The sequence below is a fragment of the Budorcas taxicolor genome, chromosome X (assembly GCF_023091745.1).
Source record: "Budorcas taxicolor isolate Tak-1 chromosome X, Takin1.1, whole genome shotgun sequence".
Taxonomy (NCBI): Eukaryota; Metazoa; Chordata; class Mammalia; order Artiodactyla; family Bovidae; genus Budorcas; species Budorcas taxicolor.
The window spans coordinates 16308032-16334969 of record NC_068935.1 but is presented as its reverse complement, the minus strand read 5'-3'; the positions used below and the strand labels follow the sequence as shown (position 1 = coordinate 16334969).

Sequence of the window (26938 nt, the reverse complement as noted above, 5' to 3'; positions counted from 1 at the left end):
TGAGTCTGAGTGAACTCCGGGAGATGGTGATGGACAGGGAGGCCTGGCGTGCTGCAATCCATGGGGTCGCAAAGAGTCGGACACGGCTGAGCGACTGAACTGAACTGAACTGAACTGAGACAGCATATTACAAAGCAGAGACATTAGTTTGTCAACAAAGGTCTGTTTAGTCAAGGCTATGGTTTTTCCAGTGGTCATGTACGGATGTGAGATTTAGACTATAAAGAAAGCTGAGCGCTGAAGAATTGATGCTTTTGAACTGTGGTGTTGGAGAAGACTCTTGAGAGTCCCTTGGACTGCAAAAGAGGTCCAACCAGTCCATCCTAAAGGAAATAAGTCCTGGGTGTTCATTGGAAGGACTGATGCTGAAGCTGAAACTCCAATATTTTGGCCACCTGATGCGAAGAGCTGACTCATTTGAAAAGACCCTGATGTTGGGAAAGATTGAAGGCAGGGTGAGAATGGGACGATAGAGGATGAGACAGTTTTATGGCATCACCCACTCAATGGACATGAGTATGGGTAAACTCCAGGAGTTGGTGATGGACAGGGAGTCCTGGCCTGCTGCAGTTCATGGGATCACAAGGAATCGGACACGACTGAGCGACTAAACTGAACTGAACTGAGATACACTACAGAAAAATTGCTATAAAGTGAGTTTCTGGCAAGGCCTGTTTCACTTTGATTTTTTAATTATAAAACCATGGCTATGTTTTGCTAGAAAAAAAAAGAAAAAGACTAGCTCCAGGTTGTAATTAAACCATGTCTTTTAAAATAAAGCACATATTTTTCAACTACAATAATAGGATAATAGAGTAGGTTCACATCCTTTCTACACTATAATGACAGCCCTGTGCTGGACGGTCAATTTGCTCCTACCTTTCACAGCTGTACATTCTGCTCCTTGTTTCTTTCCATTTTTTTCCTACTGAAATCTCCTCCTCGTGAGCTTTTATTTCTTTAAGAGCTTACTGCCCTATGAGCCCAGCAAACGGATATTTGAAAATTGGGAGTCTGGTTACTAGGGTTTTTTGTCCCCAAAACAAAGCTTAGTCAATGGAATGAACCCTCAGCCCATTTTCACATACATTGTCTCAACTGATGCTCAAAGCAATTCAAGAAATAGCTAGGGCAAATAGGCCCATTTTGCTTATGAGAAAACTAAGGCTGAGAGATGAATTGACTTTCTCAAGGTCATACAGTTAGAAAGTGAGAGCAGGGAATAAAACCTTAATCTTATGATTCTGCTTTAAGCAGGTGAATTTTCTGTTTACTAGAGACCTGTGCCATCAAATCATACAGAAGTTGCCCTTCAAATTCTAAGATGGAAAACTAAATTATGGTTAATTAAGTATTTCAGATTTTTCTGATGCATGGAAAAATTCATGGTTTTAGGTTAAATTCGTCCTAAGTCGATAGAGCTGTACCCATTTCCTCATGCGGTCTGGAAACTCAGCACATACTTTACCATATGGTGGGGCTCTTTGTATAATCTGCATGTATATTTGAAGGGTTATGGAGGCTCATTCAACCATTTTTAATGGTTACAGAGGTGTTTGGTTATTTTTTTTAATTTTTGTGGCCAACTATTGGTTATATTTCCATTGGATTTGTGGGTTCTTGACCATCCCAATTATATTATTATCACAAAAGAAAAATGTTCTCTGGTTTCTGATGTGATTTTAGGAATATGTTATAGAGAAAGGAGAGACCTAAAACTTTTTCATCAACTTTTTTGCCTCTATCTAGCAGACATCTCTGCTTCATCCTATTTTAACAATTATTCACATTCCACAAGGGCAAGGAAAAATACATGTTTAAAGCAAAATCACCAATTTCTTCTCATCACAATGATTAAATTAGTATACTCTGCCTGTGTTTCCCTGTCCATGCCTAACTGAATAAGCTAGCATAAGGGACGCATAACACATCAGAATTTTTCTACAAGAACCTAGAAAAATCTCCATTGCCAACAGACCATATCAACAAAGCCACTTCAATTATTAAACAAGAAGTCATCTTCCATCTTTTTAAGGTGTAAAGTGTGCTATTCCTTAAAGTGCATTTTATCACCTAATTTATTAATTCTGTTGAGTTTCTATTAAATAGTACTTGTCCCAGTATCAATGTAAATAGAAATATTTCTGCCCAGGATAGCTCTTACTGCCCCTCTTCAAGTGGGTTTGTGTTTCTATTTTCAGAGCTTTATTCTATACAGAGAGGCAATATAAGCTAGGTAGAAGCAGCAGAGGATTTGATATCATCAAAATTGGTTTCACTAGTTGCTTACTGGGTGCTCTCAAGCAAATTTCTTACCCTTTCTAAATTTCAGTTTCCTCATCTGTAAGAGGCAGATAATATCCACCTGTTAGAGCTATTAAGAGGATTAAAGGAAACAAGTTAAATGAGAGGGCACTTAGTATGTGCCTGGTAAAAAGAAGATTTGTATCTTTTAGAAGAGAAATGTGAATAAACAGATAGAAGGGAGGGATGCAGAATGTTGCCCAGCAAGAGTTAACTTTAGTGCTCTGGGAGGTGCCTTTCCAAAAATTTCAACATGCTGACAGCAGCCAATGAGATGGGTGTGTGGGTCTTTGCAAACAAAACATGTAGACGCATGTCTTCATGCCTGGGCTGGCTGCTTCAGACACTGATTATTGCCTCAGAACTAGAAAAGAAGTGTGTTTTCATCTAGGTGTTGCGGGTGAGACTCTGATACTACTTCTCAGCTAGGCAGAACACTGAGAATTTGGGGAGTTCATTCTTTGGCACCTTTTTTTGTTTTGTTTTTGGAAGATGGGAAGGGTCACTGCTCATGCTGGCAAAGTGTAGATGATGCTAATATTATCAAGCTGAAGCAGGGCTTCCTGGGTCATCAAATGGATATCTGTGTATGTCTGTAGCCCACCAGGCACCTCTGTCCATGGGGATTCTCCAGGCAAGAATGATGGAGTGGGTTACCATGCCCTCATCCAGGGGATCTTTACAACCCAGGGATTGAACCCAGGTCTCCCACATTGCAGGTGGATTCTCTACCAGCTGAGTCACCAAGGAAGCCCAAGAACACTGGAGTGGGTAGCCTATCCCTTCTCCAGAGGAAATTCCCAACCCAGGATTTGAACCAGGGTCTCCTGCATTGCAGGCAGATTCTTTACCAGCTGAGCTACCAGGGAAGCCCCATTAGTGCTATTACTCAAAGAGTGGACTTTGGGGCTCTCTGGGTGGCTATTTCTGTTTGTTCCAATAGAAGCAGCATAGAGTTGATGGGGAGGCCCTGATACTCCCTCTGCCACTGCATCGCTGTGTGAAATTCGTAAGCCCCATTGACTAATTGCTTTTCCAGCTTGGTGCCCGCCACCTCTGTCATAGGTGTATTGTGATGCTCCAAAGGAATGGTGAAAGGAAGCATGTTCTGAAGGTTCTTAAGTAATCTGCCTTTGGGGGATATCATCGATGGTTTCCTTCTTACCACATATTTTGTGGCTAGGAGGGAGAGCCAATCTCCTTAGGCCAGAGTCTGTTAAGTTCTTGCACCCCCTCTGCCCTGGCCTCATAGCTGAAATGGGAATTCCAGTTGAAACATAAGGAAAAGTTGTAGAATTTAAGCCACATGGTCCCAGGTTGGAGGTCAGGATTTTCTGCTGCTGCTGCTAAGTCGCTTCAGTCGTGTCCAACTCTGTGCGACCCCATAGATGGCAGCCCACCAGGCTCCCCCGTCCCTGGGATTCTCCAGGCAAGAGTACTGGAGTGGGGTGCCATTGCCTTCTCCTACCCTTTTCCCAAAGGCCACCAGGGATTTTGAAGGTTGGCAGCAAAGTCTTTTAATCTCATTTTGCTCCTAATAAGGCTTGGAAGTGGCCTTCTCAAAAATTCCTAAGTGCGCATTTAATTCTTTATTTTCATTCATTCCACAGTTGTGCTTTTTCCACACAATTATGTTTTGAGGGTCTACTGTATACCAGACACTGAATCTCCCAGAGATACCAGGACAAAGTCAACTGAGCTCCATGCCCTCTCAGCCCTTCCAGTTTAGAGGCAGAAGTAGGTTCTGAACATCTTCCGAGACAGTCCGTAGGTATCTTAATCATCACCTCTCCAAATGTGAATGCCTCATCTTCCATCCAAAATTCTTCCTCCCCTAGGCTTCCTCATGTCAGTGAAGAGATTCACTCAGTCACCCAATCAAGAAAACTGGGAGTCGAGACATGTGTATGTATGGCTGAGTCCCTTCACTGTCCACCTGAAACTATCACAACACTGTTAATCAGCTATATCCCTGCTACTGCTAAGTCACTTCAGTCATGTCCGACTCTGTGCAACCCCATAGATGGCAGCCCACCAGGCTCCTCCATCCATGGGATTTTCCAGGCAAGAGTACTAGAGTGGGGTGCTATTGCCTTCTCCGGGCTATATCCCAGTACAACATAAAAAGTTCAAAAAGAAAACTGGGCATCCTCCTTCATACCTATCTCTGTCTTACTCACCTATTCCAATCTTGCATCAAGTCCTATCATTTTTAGGCTCTACAATATCTCTTAAATCTGTCTTGCTAGTTCAGGTCGTCATTATTTCTCTCCCAGAGAACACAACCTCCTCACTGGGTTCCCTGTCTCTGGTCTTGCTATGTGAACTCTGAACTTGAGTTGGTCCCTTTCCCTTTCTGAGAGCTTCAACTTCTCCATCCTCAACTGGATCATTTCCTAAGTCTGGTGCAAGTCTTCTTCTGTAGTTCTGTGATCAGATGGCTCTGGTTATACTCTAGTGTAGCCATCCAGACTTCCAAAGAAGATGTTGATAGACCTGAGCCACTTGCTTCTTGGTATGTGTATTCATTCATTCATTTCTCCATTCAGAAAATACTGAGCACCCACTATATATGAGGAACTGTAGTTACCACAAGTGACTCAATGGAAAGTAAGACACAGGCCCTGTCTTCAAGGAGGTCCATATTTTGGGGAGTAAGGACACAAACAGGCCACCTAGTCCATTCTGTGGAGGAAGGGTAATCATGGTAGGTTCCTTGGAAGAGCTAATGTCTTGGTTGGAGCCTGAATGGTCTGTCTAGTCAAGGCTATGGTTTTTCCAGTAGTCATGTATGGATGTGAGAGTTGGACTGTGAAGAAAGCTGAGTGCCGAAGAATTGATGCTTTTGAACTGGGGTGTTGGAAAAGGCTCTTGACAATCCCTTGGACTTCAAGGAGATCCAACCAGTCCATTCTGAAGGAGATCAACCCTGGGATTTCTTTGGAAGGAATGATGCTAAAGCTGAAACTCCAGTCCTTTGGCCACCTCATGCGAAGAGCTGACTCATTGGAAAAGACTCTGATGCTGGGAGGGATTGGGGGCAGGAGGAGAAGGGGATGACAGAGGATGAGATGGCTGGATGGCATCACGGACTCGATGGACGTGAGTCTGAGTGAACTCCGGGAGTTGGTGATGGACAGGGAGGCCTGGCGTGCTGCGATTCATGGGGTCGCAAAGAGTCAGACACGACTGAGCAACTGAACTGAATGGAACTGAACCAAGAGAACAAAGATATGTACAAAAACCCTGAGACAAAATGCCAGGAGAAAATAAAGTTAGATTAGAAGATGGCAGACCAATTGGGAAGCTGTAGCAACATTCTAGGGGAGAGATCAGAAGTCCTGAACTAAGACCATCAAAGTAGACAAAAATGAACAGATTTCAGTTATATTTTAGAGGTGGAATTGACAGTCCTTGCTGGTGAATTGGATGTAGAAAATAAGGGAGAGAGGTCATGGAGGACGCTTGGGTTTCTGGCTTTATCAACTTTGTAGATGAACTGCCATTTACAGAGTTAATACCATTAACTCAGAAGGAAGGATCTGCTTTGGGGAATGAAGTTGGGGAAAAGATGATAGGTTCAGCTTTAGTCATGTTGAATTTGAGTTGGAATATCCAGATGAACAAGTCTGGTAAGTCATTGGCTATAAGGGTCTGGCACATTGAGAAGAGAACTCTGGTCTGGAGGTTCAGGTTGGGGAGTCATTAGCTTGTGGATGAGGTCTACGAGGAGAATGAGCAGAAACTGAAGAGCTGAGGGCCCAAGAGAACCAGGTCATCAGTACTAAGAGGGGAAATACTCTCCCAGATATGGAGTGACCATTCATTCCTGGACCACATTTCTGTTCCACAGAGAGTTTCTAAATAATGTCAGTGCATCTCTCACTTAAGAAAAAGAGTTTTAAGAACCCAATTATAACTTCTCCTTTTGCCATAAACATCCCTTAAAGAAGAAAGGAAACAGATATATTCGCATGTTCATGCTATCCTCCACATGTGTTACATTCACTGACTCACATGCTCCCCATAACTCTGCTGCTGCTGCTAAGTTGCTTCAGTCGTGTCCGACTCTGTGCGACCCCATAGACAGCAGCCCACCAGGCTGCCCCGTCCCTGGGATTCTCCAGGCAAGAACACTGGAGTGGGTTGGCATTTCTTTCTCCAGTGCATGAAAGTGAAAAGAGAAAGTGAAGTCGCTCAGTCCTGTCCGACTCTTCGCGACCCCATGGACTGCAGCCCACCAGGCTCCTCCGTCCACGGGATTTTCCAGGCAAGAGTGCTGGAGTCGGGTGCCGTCGCCTTCTCCACCCCATAACCCTACACTAGAGCTATTACTGCTTGGAGCCCTTAGGGACTCAGAGTGGTTAAATCACTTGCCCAAGGTCCCAGAGCTATTAAATGGCAGTAAGATCTGACTCCAGGTCTGTCTGACAGCAGAGCCAGCACCGTGATGCCACCTAACAGCACTGCCCCACTTCTAGCAGTATAGCCAGATCCTTAAGAAAGCGTGTGCACACCCCCTTTCCCTTCTGTGCTTCATTAATATAATTCGTATGCCCTAGCTTAACGCTTTGCTCTCCATTAAAATACAAAACCCCTGGGGAGAAGTAAAGCTCTAAGTTGTTGTCAGTCATTTATGCCTCAGTGGGGATGAGTTTCAGATTCTTCCTTAGGAACAAATTTTAATTTTATAAGAGAAGGACACTGGAACCTTGAGGGAGAGATGAAAAGGCAGAAATGGGCCTTGGAATGAAAAGTCACCCTCCTCTTAGTTTTAAACTTCTACCTGGTCAGAGGCATGTGCTTTTAATGTTCCAAGATGCTATTTCTGCCTAAGTGTACCTCTTTATATGCAGACCCATTTTGGGGCTGGGGCTGGGGTGTGGTCTGATCAAAGGTAAAATTAAACTAGGACCCCAACCCACTGTGATCAACAGGAGGAAGGCAGCCCCGAGCTGCAGTTCCTTGCCTTATGCACAAGTCCCAGTCCACTCTCTTGAAAACTTGAACCTGATGTGCTTATTTAAAATCTGGAGCAGATGGAGGCAGGGGAGCTGGTTGGAAAGACTTGTAGGAGTCTCTTCTGCCCTGTCGGGGTCTATTTGCCAAAATATATGACATGTATCAGGGCAAGGCATTGGTCCAAGCCCATTGAAATTCTGCTAGCAATCCAAACAGTGATGGTATTTCAGATTGATTCTGCAAAATGATCAGTTAGGAAGAGAGAAATGAGGTGTGAGCATCTGGCTACTGCAGCCTAGTGACTGGGACAGTCCCAGGGGTGGGCTCGGGGTGAGGAGGGCAGCCTCAACTACCCCCCCCAGGACATCTGCCGCTGGAAAGCAGGGAGAGAGCTGCACTGGCAGCAGGTGCTCTAATTTGAGTCCCATGCCGTTTCTCACTAGCTACGTGACCTAAGCAAGTCCTTCCCATTCTCTCGGCCTCCTTTTTCCCCCAAGTATAAAATAGACCCTGGATGGAATGGTCTCTAAGGGCCCTTCCTGCTAGAATATTCTGTGACTTCTCTGACACTGGTATGATTTCTTTTTCTCTGTAGTGGGAGAGGGCCACACAGCCACCTGTTTATCTGAAGCCTCTATGTTCTCACACTGCCCTCTGCTGGCCATTGTGAAAAGTGACACCGATAGCTTCTTTGGAGTAAGGCAAACCAACCAAAAAACCCATCACTGATTTAGTATTAAGTGTCAGCAGTACACTGGGCATGGTGACAGAAAGCCTATACATTGGAGACAAGGGAAATATCATACAGCTATACTCACAGAATAAGTATAATTACAGATGCTGACAAAACAGCCCACGAAAGACATGTCTTCATTTTTTTTCTTTGCCATCTTCGTCTGTTCATGGTGTTTTATGCCACTGTATGAAAGAAAAGACCTCAGTGGATGGTAAGGCTCCTTGCCTCATATCCTAGAACTTCAGGCTCCAGGGGCCCTGGCACCACCCTAAAGAGGCAGTTCTGGGCCAGCAGCGCCTCAGAGGTGTCAAGTCATCCCCAAGGCCCTGCTTCCATCTGAGAGGTTTTGAAACTAAGGACCAGCTCAGAAGTACACCTTCCATACCATTCCAAATGCCCTTTTTGAAAAAGAATTCGAACTCAAAGAATCCATGAGCCTTCCTTTAAGCTCTCTGGCTGGAACGGCAGAGTCAGCTATGTGACTGTGGTAAATTTAACACACCCGCTCAGCCAAGAGAAAGGGAGCGGGCCATGGAGCCCAGCCTTTTCTGGATGGAATCCGATTTCCTGTTAAGTCCAGCCCGGGAATTGTCTCACTCCTATGTCTCTTTGCTTATTCTCGCTGAGCATGCACTCACTCACCAGGGCAAGGGACCAGGGCTGGCATGTGCTAGCCCATGTGCGCACACCAGGCACCGCTTGGGCTCTAGTGCCGTGAGCAGTATGGGAATTGGGCCACGCCACAGTCTGCTCTCTTGGTAGCAGCTCAACAGTTTATCAGGCTCTCACCTCCTAGCCCTTGATGCAGGAAAGCTTTGGGCAGGGCTCAGATTTGAGTCAAGCATTCAGTACCCTGACTGCGTGCATCTCCTTTGCTAGTAATAACATGGTCCCGGCAAGCCTGTGTTGACCCTCACCCTCCCACCAACCAGTCCTTTCCTCCCCCAACAGCTGGTTCTTATCTGTCTTCCTTGTTCCAGCCTCAGGCAGGCTGCCCTGGCCTCATGCTCTCTCTCGCTCTCGCTCTCTCTTTCTCTCTCTCTCTCTCTCTCTCTCTCTCACACACACACACACACACACATACACACACACACACGCATGTTCTCCTAAATACTCATTGATGAGTTTCAACATTGAAACTGCCTTCCTCCCACCTACCCCATCCCCAAACCTCTAAGGGTTCCCTATTTCCTGTCACACCAAGTCTTCCACTTCCCTGCCTTGCTTTCCAGGCCTACTTCAGTTGGGGCCCACTCAGCCTTTCCAGAGTGGCCAGTGACTGCCCCCACTCCCCCCACCCCATCATGGACAGAATGTAAGCATTCCACAAACCCTCCATGGTCAACCCTGCCTTTGTGTTCCTGTAGCACTTATGCTCCATTCCGGACTTGAACTGTTTGCTATAGCTTTGTGTACATTAGTCTTGAAAGCTAGGCCCACATTTTAGACTTTGTTAATCCTCAGCAGCAGCCCAGCAGTATTTTTTAAAGTGTTCTATTACTTTTTAGTTGTGTATGTGTACTGAAAATTTTTAAGAATAATAAGAGAACCACCATAAACAAAAGTTCAGCAGCAGGAGGTTAGAACATAGAAAGTAAAAGTTCAACTCCCATCCCATCATTCCCAGAAATAAGCCTAAGTTAAGTGCTCTGCAGCCTAGCACCCTCTGTAGGGTTGTATTGGAAAGATTGCGTGGTAGGTGGTAAACCCAGAGAATTACATCGCCTGGGGAAGAGCATCTTTTACTTCTTAACAAGAGTCCCAGGTCTTTGTTGGCCTGCTAGACTTTGGAAATTTTAGTCCAAAGTCTGCACACAGCTGGCGGCCACTTGTGTGTCCAGTACGTGACTCTAATCACCACATAAAGCTTCCGTCCTCTTTTCAGCCCTTTCAAAAGTAAACCATGAAGGTGAATAGTAAAAAGCACATTTAATGGACTTCTCTGAGAGTTTTTCACAGGACTGTAGGAAATTGCCGACAGTAAGTAAAGGGGTTGAGGGACGGAGATGGGAAGCGTTTATGAAAATAGGCTTTCTACCTGATATGGTGTTGTTTTCTCTGAGAGTTAATGCATATTACTAATGGTTTTCATTTTTATGCCAAGAAAATTCAGTTCCTACTGGGATTTGTTCTAAATAGTAGCCTAGCCCACCTGTGTTGCACCCACTGGGGTTAATTCTGCATCTCAATCAGCTTGAAAATGTCAGCCTGAACTCTCAGACTTAATTGTTACAGACGCTTTATAAATAGGGCATTCAAAATCCTCAGGCTGTTCCCTCTTGCTATCATAATTGATACTTGATGGATCTTCTCAGCCTTCTTTGGTTTTACGCATTCAACACTGTACCGATGGCGGGGGTAGTAAAGGGAAGAAGAGAGACACAGAGGGGCAGATAAACAGTGTGGGTGTCTGTTTCCAGTTGCAGTCCTGGAGTTCTGGGAACAGCTGACAGAGGTGAGCCTGCAGCTTGGTCAGCTGGGGGTTTCTGGGTTCTCTTCGCTGTGGCCCCCCAAGGCAGTGTTTTATGGGCACAGCTATCCCTGAACTTCAGCTCAAGCATGTTGGCCATTTGGATGTGAGTTCGAAAACGTTCCAATGCTCTCCAGAGTTCTGTTCATTTGCTCTTTTGACAGTCTGATGGATGACCTGGCATTAACTAGGAAGAGGACAATATTATCCAGCCTGAATAACTAATCTCCTAAGAAGTACAAAGTTGAAGGATCTTGGTGCACATGAATCTTATTAAATGTGCTTATAAAATATGTTCTATCCAAATAAGCTTAGCAACCCCTAAAATAGCCTTTTCTGATCCGTGTCTGGAACTTTGGCATGCTTCATAGGTCTCTAAGCCAGAATTATTCAGTGAAGTGATGACAGTGTTCTTTGTGCATGGGAAAATGGGAAGCAGGGATGGTAACTCCTCTGTTGCCTAATTGTACTCCTTCTGTCCATCTCAGGGGAGACCAGGACCAATTGGAATTCAAGGTCCAACAGGTCCTCAAGGACTTCCTGGCCCTAGTGGTTTATCAGGGTTGAAAGGAGACAGGGGCTCCCCAGGCCCACTGGGACCGCATGGACCAAAAGGCGATAAGGTAAGAGCACCAAAGCTTGAGTTTTCCTTTGACTCATGGGCCATGGGTGTGAAGGTCAAAGGTTCTAAACCTCAGCTCTCTCTATTCATGAAAAGAATACTAATTGCACGTACTTTGGTGCCAGGCTACACACTTTAATAATAGGCAGGATGGGTGATATGCTCCCATTTCTGGACAGAATCCCATAGCCAGCAAGTCAGAAAGTCCAGATATCAGCTATTTGCCAGATAAGTGGGATAACCGTGGTGGAAAAGTCCAGAGGGTTTGAGCTGGAGGTGGATCAGAAGGCCAATAAACAGGGCAGCAGAGGAATCCAAATAAGGGGAACGGGACTCCAGGGGTCAGAATGCTTGGAAACCAGCTGGGCCACAAATATAGGGAAAGAGATGCAGGAAGGGAGATTGGTCATGTCGTGGCAGCTGGCTGTCTGAGGTTAGCAGTTAATCACCTCCTATTTACCGCACTGGTGAGAGCAGGATTCCTACCGTACGGTTCTGCAGATGGCCAAGCATGTGACACCTGGCACAGGACAGAAGAGATCAACAATAGGTTTATAAGTCACATGCACTCACAGCACATAGCACAGTGGAAGAGGACATCACATACCGTGCAGGGCCACACGGTGCTTTCGCTCTGGAACAAAGTAAACCAGAAGGGCTGTGGGAGGCAAACTCTGCCTGTCAGGAGGATGAGTGTCCCTAGGTTCCTGAAGGAGGATATGCCTGGCTTGTTTGAATAATTCATTGGGCCAGCAGGGAACTGAAACCTACAACTCAGGAACAAGCAGGAACTGTGCCCAGTATATTTGATAAGGAGAGTTGTTTGCCTGCAAGATCTCATCAGGAGCAAAATGCCTTTTGAGGCACTCCCAGTTTTCCCAGGACTTCCCAGGTGGCACTAGTGGTGAAGAACCTGCCTGCCAATGCAGGAGACATAAGAGACATGGGTTTGATCCCTGGATCGGGAAGATCCCCTGGAGGAGGAAATGACAACCCACTCCAGTGTTCTTGCCTGGAGAATCCCATGGACAGAGGAACCTGGCGGGCTAGGGTTGCGAAGACTTAGCAAGCCCACATGTAGCCTTCCCAGATGTCAAGGCACCATATAATACTGAGCCTTATTTTTAGGTCTGACACCACATGGTCTAAGACAAGAACTGCCCAAGACCTTAGGTAAAGGCTAGTGATCACTTGGAAGTGTAGTAGAGAGCAAGGTGATGTGATGTGGGGGGGGGAGTGGGGGGGGGCAGGGGGCGGGGGCGGGATACAAAACACTTCTTAACAACTTAGCTCATTAACTATATGAACAAACCTACCTCATCTAATGGAGATCAGATGGACCATCTCTTACATTCCTACTCCTTTTTTTAGGGTCCCATGGGTGTTCCCGGCTTTCTTGGCATTAATGGAATTCCGGTGAGTGTGTTCATAGAAGCATTTTGAAATTTTCTTTTATTAAAGTAGACTTGATTTACAAGATTGTATTCGCTTCTGCTACATAGCAGAGTGATTCAGTTATATATGTGTATATATTCTTTTTCATGTTCTTTTCCATGATGGCTTATCACAAAATATAGAATATAGTTCCCCTGGGCTATACCTTGTTGTTTATCCATTCCATAGAGGCAATTTTAATACAACCTCTAGATTCTGCCTCATAGCTCAAGTATTTTGGTCTTAACCACATCCTGTCTCAGGCATGCATGCTCAGGGCTAAGTGTTGAGATGTGCGTGGTAAGGCTTGAAGAGCAGTGCTCACCCACACTTTCCTTGGGATTCTGTTATGGGGAGTGCTAACTCATATAGTTGGGGATGCAGAGATATGTGCAGGCATAAAAAACCATCAACATCTTAGACAAAAGGAGTTGGGTCTTCCAGGTTGAGGGCAGCTTTCACTGGGAATGAGGGACTGGTTCTGAAGTGTGAGGACAGTGCCACATGAGAACACATATATCCTCCTTATCAGAAAATTAAGAAGGTACACGAAATTAAACAGAAAAATACTTACTGATACTTTAATACATTTAATTTCAATAATTTGTTCTCTTCAGCCTTATTCCCAAGTGAATTTCCCTTTAGATATTTTGGAATTCTAAGTACAAATTTTAAATGTTGCTTTCCATCTGTAGTTATTACAAAATACTGGTTATATTCCCCCAGGTTGTACGATACGTCCGCGAGCCTATCTGACGCCCAGTAGTTTGTACCCCCCACCCTCCCAACCCCTAAAAATAGTGCCCCTCCCCACACACCAATAGCCACTAGCTGTTCTCTATGTCTGAGAGTCTACAGCTTTTTTGGTTCTATTCACTAGTTTGTTGTATTTTTTAGATTCTACATATGATTGACATCATACAGTATTTTGCTTTTTCTTTCTGACTTATTTCCCTCAGCATAATGCCCTCCAAGTCCATCCATGTTGCTGTAAATGGCAAAATTTCAGTCTTTTGTATAGCTGAGTAGTATTCCTTATATATATATATATATATATATATTCCCTATATATTTATATATATATACCACATCTTCTTTATCTATTCATCCAATACTCAGGTTGCTTCCATACCTTGAAAATTGTAAATAATGCTGCTATGAACATTGGGGTATGTATATCTATTTGAATTGGTGGTTTTTTCATATATATACCCAAGAATGGAATTGCCAAATCATACGGTAGTTCTATTTTTATTTTTTTGAGAAACTTTCATACTTTTTTCCTCAGTGACTGCATAACTTTACATTCCTACCAACAGTGCAGGAGGGTTCCCTTTTCTCCACATCCTCGCCAACATTTGTTTATTTGTGTTCCTTTTGAGAGTAGCCATTCTGATAGGTGTGAGGTCGTACCTCATTGTGGTTTTGATTTGCATTTCTTGATGATTAGTGATGCTGAGCAGGTTTTCATGTGCCTGCTGGCCATCTTCATTTCTTCTTTAGAAAAGTATCTATTCAGGTCTTCTGCCCGTCTTTTAATTGGGTTGTTTGTTTCTTTCGTATTGAGTTTTATGACCTGTTTATATGTGTTGGATATTAACCCCCTATCAGTCATAGTTTTTGTAAATATCTTTTCCCATTCAGTAGGTTGTCTTTTCATTTTGCTGATGGTTTTTACAAACAAGCTACTCCAAAGATCACTTGAAGACAACCTCTTCCCTTCATGCTGAGGACCTGGTTTTGCTGGAGATAAGTGGGGAGTCTGGAGCTTGCAGACATGTCCTTTTCCCATTCCATCCAGCCCAATCCCCCCTTATTTTATTGAATTTCTCCATTTTTACTCAATATCCCTACTTATCCTGCCACTGGATATTACATGGTAACATTTCTCCAGCTTTTAAAATACAGTATTTGGAACTTGGTACTATCACTTTTTAATTATATTCCTCAGTGCTTCTCCATATATTTAATCTTTAACCTGGGCTATGTTTGCCTCTAGCAGTGGTTTTCAACCTTAGGAACCAAATCTTGTGTGGAAGCTCAGCATGTAGAACAGAGAAAAAGTGGAGCTCCTCCATGTGAGGGAAGTCCTAGAGCCTGCTTTTATCTTTCTAACAGCCTCTAAGGGGTTCTTTTGAATCATATCAAAACAGTTTAGTTAAGTCTTGACTTAACAGCTTCTTGTGCTATACTACATAATCATCTAAGATCAGGTAAGGGAGTTCAAATTGCTCTGTGCCAATCTACAGGTATTTTTCTTGAGTACCCGCTATGTGGTAGCACTCTACTATGGGAATACAAAAAAAAAAAAAAAAAAGGCATCTGGCTCTGCCCTCAGAGATATTATCATCTGATTCATTTTTATCCCCAGATTTGGTGTACATTTGTGGCTTTGGCGAATAGAAGACTCACTTGCCTTGTGTTTGTTACACATATCAACAAATCGGCCATCAGATTTTGGCCTTTTATTCAACTGCAAAGTCTGCAAAATCCCAGAAATGGGCCATTGGAGAAGTAAGAAGTGGATAGGGTTGGTTACCCACTTATGACTTTCCCTGGTATATTCTCATGGCTATGTTCTAAGACCACATCATCCAGCGTCTCCACTCAGCGTATGTGTCTTGAGGGAACCAATGGGTGATTGTTGTTATTGTTCAGTTGTTCTGTCGTGTTTGTCTCTATGAGGCCTCAAGGACTGCTGCATGCCTGGCTTCCATGTTGTTCACCATCTCCTGGAGTTTGTTCAAACTCATGTACACTGAGTTGGTGATTCCATCCAACCATCTCATCCTGTCATCCCCTTCTCCTGCCTTCTATCTTTCCCAGCATCAGGGTCTTTTCCAATAAGTCAGTTCTTCACATCAGGTAGCCAAAATACTGGAGCTTCAGCTTCAAGTGTCATTCCTTCTAATGAATATTCAGGGTTGATTTCCTTTAGGATTGACTGGTTTGATCTCCTTGATGTCCAGGAGACTCTCAAGAGTCTTTTCTGGCACCACAGTTCGAAAGGATGGAAACTAGCAAATCAGAGGTCACCTCTTCCATTTATCCTGTGGATCCAGCCTCAACAGATGAGTGGAGGATTTGAAGCTCACAGCAGTACTACACCCCTCCTCCTTCAATCTCTTTTTAATGGGGGCTGGAAGAAATGAATCCTGTGAAGCAGAGGCTGATTCCCATTCGGAGCTGGAACCCACCCCAGAGTCCACCTGGACACTTCTGCGTCCAACCGTCCAACTTGTGGCCAAGAGAGCCTGAGGACGTCTAGACATTGATCGCTTTTTTGGGGGCCTTTGTTGCTTGGGAGAATAAGTCCAGATTCCTCCAAATGAGTCTGCTGCTTCCAGTAGAAGTCCCCATCCCCTTGGCTCTCTTCTTGCCCCACCCCCTTGACTTTCAGTCTCTTTAGCTTCAGGATGCAAGCCTCACTTACTCCAAGAAACTTTATCCCCTGTTTCCTTCCCTCTCTTCCAGCCATTCATGATGTATTAAGGAGCACCTTCTGTTGACAGCTTACCTCTCTTTTCCATCTCTAATCTCCCAGGAGTCTTTGGGATCTGTACCACAAACTCTAGCTCCTTATTGCATATAGCGCATGGTATTTCTATATTTTATTGTATGTTAGTCTTATCTACTTTTGCATTCCAGTCCCCTGTAATGAAAAGGACATCTTTTTGGGGTGTTAGTTCTAGAAGGTCTTGTAGGTCTTCATAGAACCATTCAAATTCAGCTTCTTCAGCATTATTGGTCGGGGCATAGACTTGGATTACTGTGATATTGAATGGTTTGCCTTGGAATACAAAAGTAGGAAGTCAAGAAATACCTGGAGTAACAGGCAAATTTGGCATTGGAGTACACAATGAAGCAGGGCAAAGGCTAACAGTTTTGCCAAGAGAACGCACTGGTCATAGCAAACACCCTCTTCCAACAACGCAAGAGAAGACTCTACACATGGACATCACCAGATGGTCAACACCAAAATCAGACTGATTATGTTATTTGCAGTCAAAGATGGAGAAGCTCTATACAATTAGCAAAAACAAGACTGGGAGCTGACTGTGGCTCAGATCATGAACTCCTTATTGCAAAATTCAGACTTAAATAGAAGTAGGGAAAACTACTAGACCATTCAGGTATGACCTAAATCAAATTCCTTATGACTATACAGTGGAAGTGAGAAATAGATTCAAGGGATTAGATCTGATAGACAGAGTGCCTGAAGAACTATGGACAGAGGTTCGTGACGTTGTACAGGAGGCAGGGATCAAGACCATCCCCAAGAAAAAGGAATGCAAAAAGGCAAAGTGGTTGTCTGAGGAGGCCTTACAAATAGCTGTGAAAAGAGAAGTGAAAGGCAAAGGAGAAAAGGAAAGATATACCCATTTGAATGCAAAGTTCCAAAGAATAGCAAGGAGAGATAAGAAAGCCTTCCTCAGTGATCAATGCAAAGAAATAGAGGAAAACAATAGAATGGGAAAGACTAGACATCTCTTCAAGAAAATTAGAGATACCAAGGGAACTTTTCATGCAAAGATGGGCACAATAAAGGACAAAAAAGGTATGGACCTAACAGAAACAGAAGTTATTAATAAGAGGTGGCAAGAATACACAGAAGAACTGTATGAAAAAGATCTTCATGACCAAGATGATCATGGTGGTGTGATCACTCACCTAGAGCCAGACATCCTGGAATGTGAAGTCAAATGGGCTCTAGGAAGCATCACTATGAACAAAGCTAGTGGAGGTGATGGAATTCCAGTGGAGCTATTTCAAATCCTAAAAGATGATGAGTACAGCTGTGAAAGTGCTGTACTCAATATGCCAGCAAATTTGGAAAACTCAGCAGTGGCTACAAGACTGGAAAAGGTCAGTTTTCATTCCAGTCCCAAAGAAAGGCAATGCCAAAGAATGTTCAAACTACTGCACAGTTGCACTCATCTCACACGCTAGCAAAGTAATGCTCAAAATTCTCCAAGCCAAGCCTCAACAGTATGTGAACCATGAACTTCCAGATGTTCAAGTTGGTTTTAGGCAGAGGAACCAAGGATCAAATTGCCATCATTCTTTGGATCATTGAAAAAGCAAGAGAGTTCCAGAAAAACATCTACTTCTGCTTTATTGACTATGCTAAAGCCTTTGACTTTGTGAATCACAACAAACTGTGGAAAATTCTTCGAGATGAGAATACCAGACCTGCGTCCTTAGGAATCTGTATGCAGGTCAAGAAGCAACAGTTAGAACTGGACATGGAACAACAGACTGCTTCCAAATAGGGAAAGGAGTACGTCAAGCTGTATACTTTCACCCTGCTTATTTAACTTATATGCAGAGTACAGCATTTCTCATGATGTAGCACAAGCTGTAATGCACATTACTGGGAGAAATATCAATAACCTCAAATATGCAGATAACACCACCCTTAAGGCAGAAAGTGAAGAAGAACTAAAGAGCCTCTTGATGAAAGTGAAAGAGGAGAGTGAAAAAGGTGACTTAAAACTCAACATTCAGAAAACGAAGATCATGGCATCCCGTCCCATCACTTCATGGCAAATAGATGGGGAAACAATGGAAACAGTGAGAGACTTTATTTTGGGGGCTCCAAAATCACTGCAGATGGTGACTAAAGCCATGAAATTAAAAGACACTCGCTCCATGGAAGAAAAGTTATGATCAACCTAGACAGCATATTAAAAAGCAAAGACATTACTTTGGCAACAAAGGTCCATCTAGTCAAAGCTATGTTTTTTCCAGTAGTCATATATGGATTTGAGAATTGAACTATCAAGAAAGCTGAGTGCCAAAGAATTGATGCTTTTGAACTGTGGTGTTGAAGAAGACTCTTGAGAGTCCCTTGGATAGCAAGGAGATCCAACCAGTCCATCCTAAAGGAAATCAGTCCTGAATATTCACTGAAAGGACTGATGCTGAAGCTGAAACTCCAATACTTTGGCCACCTGAGGCAAAGAACTGACTGATTTGAAAAGACTCTGATGCTGGGAAAGATTGAAGGTGGGAGGAGAAGGGGAAGACAGAGGATGAGATGGCTGAATGGCATCACCAACTCAATGGACATGAGTTTGAGTAAACTCCAGGTGTTGGTGATGGACAGGGAGGTCTGGCGTGCTGCAGTCCATGGGGTCGCAAAGAGTTGCACATGACTGAGCAACTGAACTGAACTGAACTGAGTCTTATTTAGCTCCTTGAAAGCCCGGAGTTTTGTCTTCTGTTCCTCTCAGAGGCCTCAGAGACCCCAGGGCTAAATTCAGCACAAAGTAGGAACTCTAGAAATCCAACCTCTAGTACCTCGTAGCTCTAGTAGTAGCTACAAGAAGATTCCCGTGTAGGTCAGTCAATAAAGAATCCACCTGCAATGCAGGACATCCAGGTTCCATTCCTGGGTTAGGAAGATCCCCTGGAGAAAGAAATGGCAACCCACTTCAGTATTCTTGCCTGGGAAAACCCATGGACAGAGGAGTCTGGTGGGCTACAGTCTATGGGGTCGCAAGAGTCAGGCACGACAGAGCGACTAAACCACCAGAGTACCTATAAAAGAAGCAGTTCTCAGACTTGCAAGGCTCCCTCAGACAGAGGAAAACACAGAGACCCTAGGATTAGTCGGACTAATTATTCTACCCAACTTTCAGCAGCACTTATTAAGCAATTTGGCTAAAACCAACGCATCTTACTAAACTGGATCACTGCACAAATCTGCTTCCCCTCTTAATATTGGCTGATTGCTCACATCTGTGTCACTGGTTTTGGTCCCAGAACTCCATTTTTGCTGTCATGTAGATGATTTCCACATGAATGAGCAAGATGATCCAAGTCCGTGCACCCAGGGGCACGGCCACCAGTTGAGAGTGAATAAACAAGCAGTCATCAACATATTCAACATTAAATAACATAGACAAGGGACGACAGGACTGTGGCTTTTAATGATATCACAGATGTGAGTTGAGCTGTCGGGACCCCCCAAAAATGCAGGTTGATCCAATGTTTTCAGTTCAAATAAGTTGGAAGCAGAAGTTTTCAAGTTGTCCTTTGAGATTTCTGTTGAGCTTTACCCACGGAGTTGATCTCAAACATTTCTCCACCTAGAGTCTCATAAATGAACACACCAGATTTATATCTTCAAAGTGACCATGTACCACTCACCAAATGGAAACATTTCCTTTCCAATCTGGGTTCTATGGAACATTTGTTGTTGTTCTTCAGTCACTAAGTCATGTCCAACTCTTTGTGACCCCCATGGACTGCAGCACACCAGGCTTCCCTGTCCTTCACTATCTCCAGAGTTTGCTCAAATGCATGTCCATTGAGTTGATGATGCCATCCAACCATCTCATCCTCTGTCACCCCTTTCTCCTCCTGCCCTCAATCTTTCCCAGCATCAGGATCTTTTCCAATGAGTTGGCTGTTTGCATTAGGTAGCCAAAGTATTGGAGCTTCAGCTTCAGCACCAGTCCTGATGAATATTCAGGGTTGATTTCCTTTAGAATTGATTGATCTCCTTGCAGTCCAAGGGACTGTTAAGAATCTTCTCCAGCAGCACAGTTTGAAAGCATCAGTTCTTTGATACTCAGCCTTCTTTATGGTCCAACTCTCACATCTGTACATAACTATTAGAAAAACCATAGCTTTGACTAGATGGGCCTTTGTCAGCAAAGTGATGTCTCTCCTTTATAATATGCTGTTTAGGTTTGTTATAGCTTTTCTTCCAAAGAGCAAGCATCTTTTAATTTCACAGCTGCAGTCACCATCTGCAGTGATTTGGGGGCCCAAGAAGATAAAGTCTGTCGCTGTTTCCATTTTTCCCCATCTATTTGCCATGAAGTGGGGAACATGAACTGGGGACCACTGCTTTTCTGTAATACAGCATATCCACCTGTCCTGTGTGTTTAGTCTCTTGTGGTTTTATAGAACCATGGTTTTCTCTTTCAAAGAGCTATATTCTCTTGGAGAGCTGGCACACACATATGTGAAGTCATTCATTATCTCTACCCAGAAAGGGCATAACCAAGGTCCCAGGACTAAGTAAGATCCCTAGTACTGAGCCAGCCTGTTGTCTTAACTCATCTCTGTTACCCAGTTGAGAGATAACCCCTAGCAAATTTGGCTGGAACATTTTTTAATGATGATTAGAACCCCAGGAAGAAATAGACACTCCACCTGAAGAAATTGACTGAGTAGAGTTAAATGAAGGGTATATTTAAAGCAGGCATCTCCAACCTCTGGGATCTCATGTGTGATGATCCAAGGTAGAACTGATGTAATAATAATAGAAATAAACTATACAATAAATGTAATGTGTTTCATCCCCTTTACTTCTGGTCCATGGAAAAATGGCTTCGTGAAACCAGTCCCTGGGGCCCAAAAGGTTGGGGACTGCTAACATAAAGGATGCAAGCAGGATTAAGGGAAACAGCAGTGGATGCAGAAGTAACCAACACAACGCTCTTACCACACCCAGTCCCAAATGGGGAGAGGAGGAGTAGTAATCCTGGAACTCTAAGACTGGGAGCCATGGACTAGCACTTGTCCAATGGGAACTAACATTGTAGAGAAAAATGGCCACGGCCACAAATACTGCCAGGGAGGAAGGGTATAGGAGAAATAAACAACCTGAGCTCTTCCTCATCCTGGTCTCCCATCTCCTGCTTGTGCCTCCCAGTGACCACATACAGCTGGAAAACAGAGGGAAAGGGAGCCTAGGCATACCACGTGTAAAGGTCAGCCTCCCAAAGCACAGATGTGGGGAAGGTAGAGTGCAGATCTCCAGGGCCAATAGGGATAGCCATCTCATTTGGTAATAAAATGTTGATGACTCCAGTGATGTGCTGTGCTGCGCTAAGTTGCTTCAGTCATGTCCGACTCTTGGAAACCCATGGACTGTAGCCCTCCAGACTCCTCTGTCTATGGGATTTTCCAGGCAAGAATGCTGGAGTGGGTTGCCATTCCCTTCTTCAGGGGATCTTCCTGACCCAGAGATCAACTCCACATCTCTTGTCTCCTGCATTGGCAGGTGGGTTCTTTACCACTAGCGCCACCTGATGACTCTAGTAAGCTGTCTCAATTTCCCCCAACTAAGACTCATCATCTGAGTCTGCAGAGGCATAACTTGCAATAAACAGCAAGTTTATTACAAAGGTGAGTTTATTGATCACTCCTCTGGACTCTGTGTTCTGTGAGTCCAGCAGTCTAGACTCACAATGGACTGTCTAACCTACAAGTAGAACAATAATAATAAAAACAAAACAGAATTCTCCAGAGCATTCTCACAATAAACATTTGTCAAAAGATTGTTTCCTCTAATAATTTGAAAAGTTGATTTTTGAACACATGACATGTTTTCTTCAAATCAGTAAATATATATTAATATATGTATGTATGTTTAACCAAATACATATATATAACCAAATACATATAATATATGTATATGTATTTATATATATATAACATATATGTATATGTATTTATATACATATAGGTATTTGGCTTTAATACATATATAATATATATTATATATATAATATGTATTTGGCTTAAAAAGTGTATGGGTAAGTGGGAGAATGAATACCTTTTGTTGATCTGCCTAGAGTTTTGGTCTTTTAGGTCATCTCTTTGTGCCATACCCAACACACACCTGCTTTTGATTTCCTACACATAGGTATGAAATATACCAAATACACTTCCTATACACCAAGAAAGCACAGAATTATTGAATTCAGACACCAACTGTATGTGAATGATTACTGATTCCCCAGCAAAACAACTGCCTCAGTAGTGAGTATGGAGAAAAGGAAAAGATGCAGTTCCCTGGCTGAAGAAATAGCATGACACGAAATAATGACAAAATAAAGTTCCAAGTGTGATTCTTGCTTGTCTTGTTTAATTTTGAGCAAGCGGTGTTCAGGAGAGGTGGTGCTATGAAAACTCCTTCTGCTCTGTTAACCAAAATCCCATACAGAGCTTCTAATACAGAGAGCCAGGCCAGGCTGCCCAGGTTTCAGTCCATTGTGAGGAATCCCAAGGCCTGGCATGATTCCCTGTTGGTAGCAATTCAGCTGCCAGGCAGCTAAGACCCATCTTAGTTTATCTTTCTACTAAAGGAAGGTAAAGTCACAGCACTCTTTGTAGCCCGTCTCTTCATGCTTGATCCCTTTGGTTTTGGCTTGTACAGCATCAGTCCTTTGGGCAGGGGAAACACTGAGCTGTCATCTGCTCCCTACACCTGAGTATAATGAACAGAGATGGGAGCAGAGGTGATGAGGCAAAGGGAGTGGACAAGGAGCCAGAATTCGGGAGCATCCTTGGCTCCTCTCACTGTGGAACTTGTTGGATTAGCTGAGAGTCCTGTGACTGACTCGATCCCTTCTTTTCTCTTTCATCAGGGCCACCCTGGACAGCCAGGACCCAGAGGCCCACCTGGCCTGGATGGCTGTAATGGAACTCAAGGAGCTGTTGGATTTCCAGGCCCTGATGGCTATTCCGGGCTTCCTGGACCACCTGTAAGCTGCCACATCTTTGTACATTATTTCAAATGGTTTTGCTTGCCTTCAAGTGTGCCCTCTCTTCTGCTTTCTCTGGAGATCTTGTTAAGTATCCACGGGGCAATCACTGAAGCCCTTTGCCCAGTGCAGCACCACGATGTTAAAAGTCTAAAGAATACCAGTTTCAGGGGAGTGTACACATGCTACACTAGTTAGGTTTTTTTTTTTTAATGATGCTTTTAGAGTTGGCAAGATTATTAAAAAAGACTGTAGTAAAGTTTAGAGCAAAGTACATGTTTGGCTATTTGACATTTTCCCACATTAGACAATACTGGGAAATGCAGTACTTGCAAGGGTTACATGGGATCATGGAAGCCCTAACAGTGACCCAAAGGGCTTGGCAGGCTTGGTCTCTACCAGGGATTCTTAACCAGTGGTGATTTTGCATCCTTCCCGAGGACATTTGACAGTTATTATTGACACTTTTGGACTTTCCTGGTGGCTCAGCTAGTTAAGAAGGAGGCCCCAGTTCGATTCCTGGGTCGGGAAGATCTGCTAGAGAAGGGAATGGCTACCCACTCCGTATTCTGGCCTGGAGAACTCCAGGACTGCCTCTACAGTCCATGGACTGTGTATTCCATGGACTATACTGTCCATGGGGTTGCAAAATGTTGGCCACGACGGAGTGACTTTCATATCACATAATGTAACTACATATACATATGTAATATTGACACTTTTGGGCTTCCCTGGTGACACAACTGATAAAGAATCCACCTGCAATGTGGGAGACCTGGGTTCGAACCCTGGGTTGAGAAGATCCCCTGGAGAAGGGAACATACTGGAACCCACTCCAGTATTCTGGCCTGAAGAATTCCATGGACTGTATAGTCCTTGGGGTCGAAAGAGTCAGACACAACTGAGAGACTTTCACATTCACTTTCATTGACCCTTTTCGTCCTCACAATTGGGAGCATGCTACTGGCACAGGACAGCCCCCACCATAACATCAAGTTATCATCTGTCCCAAAGTGTCAATAGTCAGAAATAATTGAGAAATACTACTCTACACTGACATAGCTTTCCCCTTGCCATCCTTTCCCCACATCATAACTCTTGGTTCTGGAATTGATAAGGCATTTATTGGACATTGGTGTCATCACTTTTGCTTCATTCCATTCATCCAGATAGAGCTCAAATATTTGGATCTAAAAGATCTCTAATAGATGCCATGCCCTTACAAGGCTACTTTTGTGAGTGGCTGGAAAGAGAAAAATAATATATTTCAAACCCATTCTCAACCTCATTTGAAATAATCTAAGCAAATAAGAGTACTGATATAATATGTTTAAATTGAAATTGCACTATCTATTAGACCAATTCCATAGCTACATGAATGACTTGGTATTTTACTGGAAGAGCATTGCTTTTACGGAGCAAGTTGTGGATGTGAATGTACATGTAAGAAGGTAGGACAGACAAAGCACAAGCCCCAAATTGGCATAAGGGACTTTCACAACTAAGGACCAAACCAATGTATAGCAGAGAGTCGGGGAGAAAGATGTATTACCGACATAGTATGAGCTATTTGAGTCACAAAGGCCTCCAAACACTGTCATGGTAACAGGGCAAGAGAACAAATCACATCTGTGTTAAAACAATGGAAATCTGGAAAAGTAAGGAATCGCAGCCCCCAAGAGGGAGAAAAGAAATCTTAAAGTAATAAACAGCCCCTGACAGCCAAAGGACCAGGGTAAAACCCAATCCTGTCTCCACACCTTCCTTTAAGCCTAAATAGGAACTTGGTTGTGGATTTTTACTAAGCTGAACCTTACTAACCCTACTGGACACTGAATAGGTAGCCTTTGAAATTTCTTTGATGAAAGTAGTGGCCACAAGCATAAGGGAAAATAGAAAGTGTTAGGAAAGAAACGGGTTTGTGCTTTGGGAACCACATGGTACTTTTATTATACCTATGGACCTTGAACTCGGGAATCCATCATTCAATCAATGCTTCTGTCCCCAAGGCTTAGGCCTACCCCCAACACTAATCCCAACTTCCATTTAGGTAACGGGACATTGATTTTCCCCAGGAGGTCAACATCTGGCAGATATTAGCTGGTGTCTGCCACTGAGACATTAAAAACTCTGGCTGATTAGACAGGTTGGACATACTTTGAACAGTTTTCCATGTTGACAGTGAGACACACCTGCCACTTAGCTGCAGTTGTATAGTAAAAGCACAAGATGGAGATGGTTATGTAATTATCTCTTAGACCGGGGATCTGTCAACTGGCCCACATAACCTTTGTCCGGGGATCTGTAAACTGGCCCACATAACCTTTGTCCTGTGGTTTTTCCACTTTTTAAAAGATTGTGAAGAAAAACAGAATACAGGACAGAGCTCAAATATGACCCCCAAAGCATATATTATTTACTCGCTGGCTCTCTACGGAAAAAGTCCACTAACCTCTGTCCTAGACAAAGTTCCCATCAGTGACATACCTGTGACATATGGAGCAGGTGAGCTATAGGCTTATAAGAGACATGTGTATTTTATGTGGATGTTTAGATTGGTTCTCTGAATAGATTCAAAATCTATATTCTAATTCCTTAACAAACATCTGACTTGGAGGCTGGGGAACAGGCATGTAGCTTTGAGACATAGCACCTGTTCAGGGGCTGTACTTTGTATGCCTATCGCTGCTATAGAATAAGCCACATGGTTTCAGGCTTTTGCTTTTCCATCTAATCAGATCATACTATTAACAATACCATGTGTGTGTGCACATGCATGCACGCATGCACATTACTTCACAAATTTTTCTTATTTTATGCAGGGGCTTCCTGGTCAGAAAGGCTCTAAAGGTGAACCTGCCCTTGCCCAAGGTAGTTTCAAAGGAATGAAGGTAAGAGCCTTTAAGGCAGACAGCTGAGTAGGCTATAAGCTGAGTTCCCCAGAATGAAGCACCACATCCAATGAAAACATTTCTGGAACTAGCATCTGCATCTAGATTTAAGGAACAGACCAAGCTGGATTTTAAAACGATCTGGAACTTTTTGTGGTGGAAACATTGACAGAAATGTTTGCAACCATATTGTCAAAGAGATTTGCTTTGTCAGAGCAAGACCAAAAACAGGGGACGAATCAGCAAACAGTGTGCATGGGTGTCATTTTCCTTGACAGGCCGAGATACTTCCTGAAGGCAGATACCTTTGTTCTACTCCAGAATCCCTGATGTCTGCATACCTTGGTTTGAAACCATGTGTGTCTCTACCCATCTTAGCTTGGCCACCAGTCCAGGATCATAGCTCCACCCTTTTCTCTATCTGCATACCAGCCCATCACCCTTGCTGGGCCCCTGGCTGTCGGCAAAAATTGTCCATCAACTCTGTAGCTGGCTGGAAACTTTCATCTCTTCCTAGAATTGACAAGAACCTTCTGTATTCATGTGGCTGTATTCTTGGTGTAGGCTGCCTAGTATCCTGTGGGCCTTCAGTAAATTCCGGTGCCAGAGGATTGACCCTAATCCCTTGCAGAGTGAGATAGGAGCCCATCATTTCCCTGGGAGCAGACAGGAACCTATTGTGTCCAACATGGGAGGGGAAGATGTACCCAAGCTCACTTAGCTGGAGATGGTACCTTTCTGCCCTCTACCCATGCACAGAGCTGGACATCTCCAGCTCTTTAGAAGGCAGTGATGGGTATACATAGCTGGGAAATGAAGAATGTACAGGGTTTGGGTTTTTGATGATAGTGGGAATGTCATGTTAGACTTGGAAAGGACTTTACTTTTATTTTTTATAAAGAAAAACTTTCTTTTCAGCATAAGGAGCACACAGAAGCACACACAGTACACACCAACAGAAGTTTAAAAAGTGCATTATGCATCTGTGACTGCCAATTCACAGTACAAAAG

At 43.6% G+C, this 26938-nt stretch overlaps 1 protein-coding gene across 1 annotated transcript in view; it reads left to right on the top strand.

Annotated features, from left to right (window-relative positions):
• Positions 1-26938, top strand: part of COL4A6 (collagen type IV alpha 6 chain) — a 188977-nt gene that overhangs the window by 107376 nt on the left and 54663 nt on the right. Inside the window, exons 3-6 of the mRNA XM_052663456.1 lie at positions 10961-11095; positions 12466-12510; positions 22920-23036; positions 25859-25927. Of these exons, the coding sequence (XP_052519416.1) occupies positions 10961-11095; positions 12466-12510; positions 22920-23036; positions 25859-25927 (366 nt within the window). The remainder of the gene's footprint in view (positions 1-10960; positions 11096-12465; positions 12511-22919; positions 23037-25858; positions 25928-26938) is intronic.